The 10,606-nt window shown below is 38.4% G+C and overlaps 1 protein-coding gene across 1 annotated transcript in view; it reads left to right on the top strand.

Annotated features, from left to right (window-relative positions):
• Nucleotides 1-10,606, top strand: part of Pten (phosphatase and tensin homolog) — a 69,167-nt gene that overhangs the window by 37,511 nt on the left and 21,050 nt on the right. Inside the window, exons 4-5 of the mRNA XM_021151179.2 lie at nt 2,388-2,431; nt 4,276-4,514. Coding sequence (XP_021006838.1) covers nt 2,388-2,431; nt 4,276-4,514 — 283 coding nt within the window. The remainder of the gene's footprint in view (nt 1-2,387; nt 2,432-4,275; nt 4,515-10,606) is intronic.

Here is a 10,606-nt window from a genome sequence, read left to right on the forward strand (position 1 = left end):
ACCACGCCCGGCTGGTTTTTGGTTTTTCGAGACAGGGTTTCTCTGTGTAGCCCTGGCTGTCCTGGCACTCACTTTGTAGACCAGGCTGGCCTCGATCTCAGAAATCCGCCTGCCTCTGCCTCCCGAGTGCTGGGATTAAAGGCGTGCGCCACCATGCCCGGCTGTCGTTTGAGTTTTAATTACAAAGAAAAATTTAAATCCAAATTGTTATTTGCTATCTTCTATTTAAGTATGTGGAGTGATTTACTGCTAATATGTCATAAGAAATTTAAAAGAAACTCCGCTGTGAATTTTGGATATATAGCAGAGATTTTAACTAAGGGGGAAGGTTTCTTCTTTACCCTGTGACCCTTTCTCTTGAGCACTGTTTCACGGGCAGCCCCAGCATGTCTTCCCTGAAGCCCCTGAGCTTGCCTATAAAGAGCTGCATGCCCCCTCCCCCCAAAATCAGTTGATAGGTCTGTCTTCCCTCTCCCCTTCCCTCCCCTCCCCTTCCCTTCCCTGCATCACCTCTGCAGACAACTGGGATCCCTGACCCTAGACCAGAAAGTGTGGCAAACTGAAAAATCTGACTTGTAGGAAACTAACAACCTGCTTCTTAGGTTATGTGCCTAGCTTCCTCTTGTTTCCTGAGTGTATCCGTAATTCTTGACTGTGTTCCACTGGGGGCTCTTCACCACACAGCACCTCTCAGAAGAGCAGAACCTGGCTTCCCTGCATGGAGTTCTAACACTTGGAGGTGGAGGGAGAAGGGAATTCAAAGCCAGTCTTGGGTATATGAGATCCTGACTCAAGGAAAACCAAAGAGGAAGGGAGGAAAGAGAATATAGAATATGTGATCTTTTGTATATGTGTCAGTTTTCTTCTTCCTATCTCATTTTTAGATAAGCAGACATTTAGCAGAGTATTTAGCAAGGATACATATGTCATCTAATAAATTTTCTCTTAGCAAAAACAGTACATCAGGTAATACACTGAAAGAAAAAGATGTGTGGGGTGTGTGTGTGTGTGTGTGTGTGTGAGTGAATACAGAAGTTAATTCCCCTCAGGTCTGCTCCATTGGGCTGTAGTTTATGGATAATTTGTTCAATCTTTGTGTGAACTGGGTTTTGAAATACAGTTGAGTTGTACAGATTCCAGATGCCCAGTGCAGGCCCACAGCTATTTATTTGGAAGTCTTGAATCAGTTTTATTTTGGTACATGGAAAATTTCAGTTTTCAAAAAACTGAAAAAAAAGAAATAAAACAAAAAAATTCATATCTTTTTTGTGTGACTCAAGTATCCACTGTGGTAGACTAGTTGGTACTCAGCAGGTATGTTGGTTGAACCAGATTGGGTCCTGTTCGAGTTGAGATTACCTATTTATAACTTTGGGGTTTGAGATTTAGGCTAAGGAGTAATGGAACTTGGTTTTAAAATACTAAGTTTTATTTTTCAGTAATTCCTTTTTGTTTGTTTGTTTGTTTGAGACAGGTCTTGTATCCTAGTCTGGCCTAGGACTCACTAGATAGCAAAAGCTAATCTTAAAGATATAATCTTTCTCAGTATGTCTTCTGAAGTGCTAGGATTACAGCCTGTGGTAACTAACACTCCTAGCTTATTTGAATAATGCTTAAGTGTCTGATTTCCTTAGTAGTTGGAGTCACCCGGGTGCTTCTGACCCCACTAATACGTAGGGTACTCTGCATAGTATCAATGGTTAGTGCTACTGTTGAAAAGCTAAGTGTTTGTCTTAATGTGCCAGCATTTTACTATCAGTGGGTTTTAGTTATTTCATTGTGATCTGATATTAAAATTTGTACTCTGAGAGATCATTGGAAATGATGATATTTGTATATAAAAGAGTAAAGGTCTGGCTTACAATTTTTAGTAAGCATTGTGTTAGTGATTAAATTAGTATCATCCAGTTGTCTTTTACATTTCCTTTGTTCTTTTTCTCTATTTTTAACATGTATGTTTTAAGTAATGGTTTAAGAGTGTATGTGATCATCTGTCAGGTAAAGATAATAGTAAGAGTAGCTATTCATAGGTATTTGTGAAATAAAAAATACATTCTAAAGCCACGTATAGTCTTTATCCAAGAAATTACAGGGTCAGTGCAGTTGAATTTACAGTGTTGCATGTTGATGTCACAAATTCTGTGAACAAATATATGCTCACAAATTGCATGCATGCGTTTAACTTTTATTAAAGCTTTGGTCTCCTTAATTATAAGAATGATAACAGTACCTACTTCAGAATTCTTGAGGTTAACAGAAATAGTGACTGTAAAAACACTTAGGGCAGTGCCTGGCGCGATAGAAAGGGTGGATAAACATTGCTAATATTGATACTCTTCCTTCCAGTGTGAAAGGTAACTTTATGCCACATTTAAACTTTCTTGTAGATGTGCTGAGAGACATTATGACACCGCCAAATTTAACTGCAGAGGTATGTATAAACATAACTACAGCATACTGTATAACTAAAGACCAGTAGACTTTTACTGCCTGGTGATAATTATCAAGATCATTGAGATAAAAATCTTAAGAATGGCCTTTGACAATTTAAAAAAGTGTATTTAATTTTAGAGTTGTTCTTTAAGACCTATCTATTGTCAGGAAAACTAAATCACAGAATAGTTGGAGAGGTCCCAAGACTAAACTAGGATTGGAGGGGCTAATTGACGACGGTGTGGGACAGTTAGTGCTGTTGGGAACAATCACAAGAAGAGAGCAGAACCATTTTAACTTTTCTACATAGAAGAATGACATAAAGTTAGGAAAAGATGTAGCATCTGTCTGTCTGCCTGCCTGCCTGCCTGCCTGCCTGCCTGCCTGCCTGCTCAGAACCATGAAGCACTAAGGAGTAAGTAAAAACAGTTTCTGGGGATAGACAGACCTAGGCTACTGCTCATTAGGAAACATGCCATGGTTGAAGGTCACTTAGCTTTAAATGTACATTTTAACAGACTCTTGAATGTTCTTGTGTGCCAAATGAGGTTGGGAGCACAGTTAGACAGATGATTAAGTGAAAGCTGGCCTGCAGCCTCTTCATGATTGTAGTATGCCATTGTTTACCACAGAGCTTTCCTGTCATGGAAAGGAGTAAATGGATGGATTGTTCTTGTACCATTTTACGATGGCTTGCTTCAGGATATGTCAGAGTTTTGACATATTAGATAATATGGCAGATAATCAGAACAGTAATATCACCAGGATTTTTTGTTTTGTTTTGTTTTAATTTTAAGACAAGGGTCTCAGTGTCCCAGAGTGACCCTGAACTCAGTGTTTAGCTGAGGGTGACTTTGAACTTGTGATCCCCTGATTTTCCTGCTTTTACTCCCCAAGTATTAGGATTACAGACTTGCACCACATCCTCAGTTGTGTGTTTACTCAAAGCATGGATGAGCCCAGAGCTTAGCATCTATTAAGCAAGCACTCTGCAAACTGAGTTACATCCTTAGAGTTCATGCCAGGATTTAATGATCTCAATAGGGTAGAATCAAAACAGATACGAGTAAGACAAAAGCCAGTAGTGATAGAACTGAAGTCTTGCTTCTAGATAATAGCATCTTGCCTTTAAAAACTTAATTCTGTGGGGGAGGGTCTGGGGGACTTTTGGGATAGCATTGGAAATGTAATTGAGGAAAATATATAATAAAAAAAATTAAAAAAAAACTTAACTCTGACTATAGAGAACAAAGACGTCTTAGATTCTTAATTCATGTGAAAAAATCTGAAACTTAATTTGGTATAAACTTTACTTCAGTTGTATGTTTTTCTGTGAGTGATTAATCTCGTGTATATGCAAATATAATGTTTGTGAGACCATTTTAAAAACAAGTCACTGGGTAATTTTATTATGGGATAGGAAAAGTCAGTCTTTTCCATAGTTGACTCTATTAGTAATTATACTTTCTTCAGAGCATGTCTGGCAATGCTGTAGTAATATCTGCTATTGGTCCTGATGGAAGTTACTACTTGACAAGAGGCCTGGGTGACATGCATTTGGATTCAGCTGTACTGATAGGCTATGACGTGCTCCCTTCATGCACAGATTCATCCTTCCTGGAGTGAAGAGCACAATGCTTGTTTCCATGTCTAATGAATGCATTTAAGAATTAATAAAAGACTTTCTTTAAAAATTTGGGTTTAATTAGCAATAAATTAAAATTTCCTGAAAGGCTTCTTTTAAGAACCAGTAAGTTTATATATAACATTTTGAAAGTTAACCTATGTTTTTAAATTAAAAATTTAAAATTTTCTTACACTGGGATTATCTTTTTGCAACAGTTGCACAGTATCCTTTTGAAGACCATAACCCACCACAGCTAGAACTTATCAAACCCTTCTGTGAAGATCTTGACCAATGGCTAAGTGAAGATGACAATCATGTTGCAGCAATTCACTGTAAAGCTGGAAAGGGACGGACTGGTGTAATGATTTGTGCATATTTATTGCATCGGGGCAAATTTTTAAAGGCACAAGAGGCCCTAGATTTTTATGGGGAAGTAAGGACCAGAGACAAAAAGGTAAGCTGTTTACTTTTTCCTTCCTCCCTCTTTGTGGACCAAGAATTTATTGGGAAACAGGTTTTCTCCCTCTTGCTTTATTGAGGTATAACCAACAAACTCTGAATCTACTTACAGTGTGATGCTTTGAGAACTGTTACATTGTGGTTGTATCCACTTAGTGTATCCCTCATCCCTGGTGTCCGCACCCTCCTCCTTAGCTGTACTGAGAACATCCAAGACCTACCTGGAGTAGGTACTAGGCACACAGTATGGATTTTGATGACAACTTGAATGCCATTACCTAGTAAAGCAAGGTATTTAATTTGATGGTAAATAAAACATTTTCTGATAGGGTTATTCACTAGTATAGTTAACTAATGAGAGATTCATTGGTTATTCAGAAAACTAAAGACTGTTGAGAATGAGTGGCATGTTTTGTCTATGGTACAATTGACAACCAAAGCAAATTCTTGGACGCTTTTTCAGAGGACTCGTTTAGTTAGTGTAACACCAAGATTCTTTGCATGTTTTCTTTCTCCAAGCACAACACCTATATAGTACTTCAGATGAATTGAAAGCTCAGGGTAGCAGTGAAAGTGCCCCAACATAAGGTCATAAACTCGCTTAACCTTTGAGTTGGTTTGCAGTCTTTTTTGTAGACATTGTAAGTGACAACATCAGTTTGCAATGCCAAGGGTTGGACATGGCTGCTCTGGGGAGCAAGCCATTTGAAACTTGATTCTAGTATTAAATTTGGACTTCTGTCCCACCCCTGCTTCTCTTCTGCCTCCTCTCCCTTCTGTCTTTCTCCTCCTCTACTCCATTCTTCCTCCTTCTCCTTTTTTTGAGCCCTGATTTTATCTGGATCAACTTTGGGCCATGCCCATCGCACTAAGGTCTGTGGCTGCAGCGGTCCTCAGCCCTGTACTTCTCTTTCACCCGCTTTTTAAAAACCCTGTCATTGTAACTCTTTTGCATTTGTACAAGGATATCAAGACTGTTCATTGGTGGGAGTTCACAAAATTACGTCTTTAATGCAGTAAAAAAGTCACATGCTAGAAAATCAGATTTAAGCTAGAGACTCCTCTCAATTCTGACTCCTGATGAAGTGTTCAGATGTTCTGTTATTTGACGTGTGTAGTATATACATGACTATAAATTGTTGTTGGTAGCTTCTGTTTGCCCTTAGACAAAATATAAAGGAACTTCTAACAAATTATGTCTCATTTCTCCCATTTAAAAAATCAGTACCCCTTACCTGAGAACAGCAGGTATCTAAATGGGTTGATTCTGTTCAATAGTGAAATTTATGATAAACAAGTTTTAAAAACAAGTTGAAAGCTTGCTATTGTTTGACTCTTATATCATCCTTGCTCTCAGTGTTACTTTTATTCTAGTTTTGGTGAAAATAAATTATGAAAACTCTTATTTCACCTATGAAAGAAATATGGAACATAATATGTTTTTAACCAATTAAAGTAGGTTGTGTCAGATAAAATCTCTAAGACTAGATACGATCATGTATTAGTTTCTTTGCCTTCAAGATCATTATCTGTGGGGCAGGAAAAGATTATGGACCATTTTAGTTTTCAGATTGAAGCATTAAACTGCTTGACAGCACAGCGTTGTCTGTTCATCAACAAGGGAACTTTTCACAACTGTAGAAAAGAGTCTCCTAGGATTAATATGATCTTGCTACCCAGTGCAGCAGTGAGGGCCAGGGCAGAGAGGTCATCCACGTTTACTGTGCAAGGAAACCAGAGGAGCTGGAGGGAAAGCTGCTAGAGTGTGGAGGGTTCTTAGGGGCAGGGCTGTGCTTAGCCATTTTTATTTAACTTCTTTACATTAAGATTTTTCAATTCTTTGAGACTATAATAAATTATATCATGAGTATGTATGTATGTATGTATGTTAGTACAACCTGTGGATATGTTTTTAGGGCTTACCATTTGGATAACAAATTGGCATGCTCTCTTAACATTTCTTAGTTACCAGTAGATCTTTTTCTAGGGTTGAGGCTTGGTCAGCTTCCTCCCATTCTGGCATGTCTTTTGTCTTCCTTGCTCAGCTCATGTTTGGTAGTCTTGTTGATGAGACTTTATGGGTGTAGCTTCTGACATTGCCAGTAGACAATCTCACAGCAAACTCCCAGATCCTCTACCTCTTACAGTCTCTCTAAGCCTTCTTCTACAATGATCCCTGAGCTGTAGGTGCAGTTATTGTGTTGTAGATGGCTCAGTTGGAACTGAATTCCACAACTCTGTGTTTTGAACTGTTGTGGTTTTCTGCAATGTTTTCCTTATGCTACAAAGAGAAATTTCCTTGATGGAGGGGTAAGCACTATGCTTATCTATTGGCATAAAGATAAATTTAGAGTATAGTTATGGACTATGTTGATTTAGTAAATTAGTGGTTGTAGGTTCTCTGTCAAGAAGCATGACTTCCCTGAGGTAGTTGGCTAGGTTTCCAATACCAGGTAGTTTCTCTGTCTTCAAGGGGATTTAAAATTTTTATTTGTTTATCTGTCCATCCATCTGTCCATCTGTCTGAAATCTATCCATCCACCCATTTAGGTGAGGTCTGAGAGACAGAGTCAAGGAAATGTCACCATCTTAAAAAAAAAAAAAATCAAAAAAGACCCTTTCTTTAAAAGGCCTTAAATTATTTGCTGATTATTTATTCATTTGTTTTTATTGCCATGCATAATTTTGATGGAAACTTTGAACTGATTACACTAAGAGCTCAATTACTAGTAAGTGGCACTTCTGATACTTCTATGGCCTGTCTTGTATTTTGAGAGAGCAATGTTTGCTTTGGAGAAATGGATGAGAATATTTGAAGTCCTGTGACTCTCTCAGCCATTTCCTGCCAGGAATCTCAGCTACTTGACTTTTTTTTTCTGTTTCTGTTCTGTTTGTTTGTCGTTTTGATGTTTTCATTTTTCTCTCTTTCTCTCATTCCCCTTTTGTGATGGTAAGGATTGAGCCTAGGGCCTTGTACATAGACATACATTCTACCAGTAAGCTAAATCCCTCAGCCCTTGTTTGACTCATTCATCATGTTAAACTACATGTCCTTTTTGTTTTGCTTTGTTTCTGTTTGTTTGCTAGTTCAGACAAGGATTTTCACTCGAGACAAATAATGGTTGTGGAATGGTTTAGGCTTCTCTTAAGCTCTGCTGTCAATCTCCATTCTTTTTCCTTCACTTCTTCAGAATTGCCAGCGTGTGTATAGAGTGATAAGATGCCGGGGTGGTCTGTCTCCTTATGTTCAAGGGTAAGAGCAAGACTTGGGCACTTGAACTTTCCTGTAAGTTTCTCTGTTTCCAGGCCAGGGTAAATGCAGCAATCCAGGTTAGACGCAGGAGTCAAGTTAGGTGCAGGAGGCCCATGTCAGAAACTGAGGTCTTATGGTAATCTGCCAGTTTAAAGACACACTAGTCATTACAGCCTGGTGGCAACAGTTCTGTTTCCCTCTAGAAGGGAGGGGAGGGTGTTTGTGGAAGTGACAAGAAGTCTTGGGAAATGTTACAAGGTAGGGGGTATTTGTGAGTGAAATGTGAAGCCTCTAGTGTCATTTGGTAAAATGTAATAATACTTGTGTCCTCCGTAGATCTTTTCTTAGCACTCTCCATCTCTTGACCACTTCTTCCACGTGAAAATGATAGACTAATGGACATAGAAGATGCAGGGCTGTGCACATTGTTAGAGCTGTAGCTGGTGCATTTGATGTTTAGCCATTGCATTATACTAAGGTCCTTAAGTAGTTCAGCATCTTCCAGCCACATCAGTAGGATCTACTGTACTCAGCTGTTGCATAGTTAATATACCTAGACAAGGGTTTTGGATAAGTTTATACACAGACCTAAAGGAGAATCCTTATGTGTATCCTACCTTTATTCTTTAGATTATTTAAAAACGAGAAAGAATTTATGAACAGATTCTGTTGAGCAAGCTGTGTTTTACTAATGGTTGCTTTTGCATTTTAAGCTACAATAGTATTAGAAACCTACACACAGATAAAAGCTTTAAGATATCCCTACTCCAGGAATGCTTCTTTACAGATGACATCAAGGCCCAGAAAGGTGAACTGTAGTGATCAGAATTTGTGACAGTGTCAATCAGTTCATGACAGCATTTACAGTACAAACAAGTCCCTTGGTGTGTTGTTAAATTTCTTTGTATATTATCAAGCTTACAGATTCTAAACTGCAAAAGGTTCCATATTTATTGCTGATGGTTTTGAAAGGTTTCTCAGTTTTATGCTTTTCTTTACAAATCGTAGCGTTTAATAACCCTCTAGGTTAAAATCTTGGAGTGTTTAACCTCCAGGCTAAGCTTAAAATCTCCAGGGAGAGATTGCTAGTTTTGTAACTATAATGCTGTGCATTTCCTTAAAATTTTTACAATTTAATTTTCTCAAAGCTTTTAAATGTAAAGAAAAAATCATGGCATTTATAGGAAGAGAATGGAACTGGAAGTCATTATTTTAAGTAAAACAAATCTGATCAGAAAAACTTGTTTTCTCTCCTGGGAAGAACCTAGCTTGGAGGTTTGCATGCCCTTTGGGGGACGGAGATCTGAAGGGAAGATGGTGAAAGGAAGAGTGGAACCTGCTCCACACAGAAATGTAGAAGAGGAACTGTTTAGGGAGGGAGGTGACTCAGAAGGAAGTACAACGGTACCTCTATGAGGAAATGTCATAGTGAAATGCACTAGTAACAAAGAAAAACAATAAAACAAACCTTGGGCACCACGCCTTGGCCTGATAGAGTGGTAGTGGAATGATGGATATGTTTTAGCTTGCTGAGTATAGGAAAGCTGCTTTGATACAGCTGAGAAAGCCTTCCTAGAAGACTCTTAGAGAATTGATTACTCAGTGTAGCAGCGTATACAGTGGACTCTGTAGACTTGTAGACTTGTAGACTAGCTAGGAATCCCTGTGGCTACGCTCGTGCTGCTTGTTGTGTTTGCTGTTTCTGGATTTAAACTTTGTGATTGTAAATGTGAACTTCTGGAGATTAATACTTAAATCTGCTTTGTAGTTAATAATATTAGAATTGTCTGTATTATTTTGTTTATTTCATAATTTTAACTATGGGGGAACCATAAGAAGCTGAAGAAATTTGTGTTCTGGTACAGAATCTTCATCTTCTTTCTTTTATGTTAAAGGAGGAGGCATTTGGTCTGTTGTGAAAAAATTGTAGACTTTGCCTCAAATGGTTTTTGTTTTTGTTTTTGGTTTTTTTGGCCTTTACTTACATAATTTTCTCAGAGTACTGTAGTCAGGTCTTGATGTGGTGCAGGTTGGATTTGCAAGCTGATCATAAAATGTAGCATTGTGTTCTTAATGCTGGAACAATACTTCAGGTTTTGAATATTGCAATGAAGTTCAACAGTTGCTACTTCCTATAAAGAAAAAATATCCCAAGGGTGAAATAACTGCTCAAGGGAACAAAGACCCATACCACTTTACTGGGAATTATTTACTTGTATTGTTGATATTTTCTTTTGTGAAAAGGTAGTAAATTATCCAAATCCAAAGTCACTGAGGGCGAGTCCCGACTGACTGCACACACACACACACACACACACACACACACACACACACACCGCGCCAGCCCCTCCTGCTGTAAATTACCTTCTGGGGTTGGTTTCCACTTGTTCTTTGCTGTTTGCAAATGCACTTAGGTTTCAGTGCTGTAGTACATAGTTTGCGGTATGTAAACTATGAGGAAAGTGTAAGTAAGACCTTTTCAGAATGGTAGTGAGTGCAGATTTTGGAGTAATTTTCCATACATGAGAGGAAGACACTGTCACTAACTATACTTAGTCTCTGTTCTCCCTGACCTCCAGCAGTGGCAAGGAAAATAATCTTAATGCTTAATTATTTTATTAAACTTTTAAGGTAAAAGATTGAAAACATTTCAGTTTTCTTTTTCTTTGCTTACAAATTGGTTATTAGAAACTGGGTGTGGTGGCGCACGCCTTTAATCCCAGCACTTGGGAGGCAGAGATAGGTGGATTTCTGAGTTCAAGGCCAGCCTGGTCTACAGAGTGAGTTCCAGGACAGCCAGGGCTATACAGAGAAACCCTGTCTTGAAAAAAACA

This window comes from Mus caroli, chromosome 19 (assembly GCF_900094665.2).
Source record: "Mus caroli chromosome 19, CAROLI_EIJ_v1.1, whole genome shotgun sequence".
In the NCBI taxonomy this organism is placed as follows: domain Eukaryota; kingdom Metazoa; phylum Chordata; class Mammalia; order Rodentia; family Muridae; genus Mus; species Mus caroli.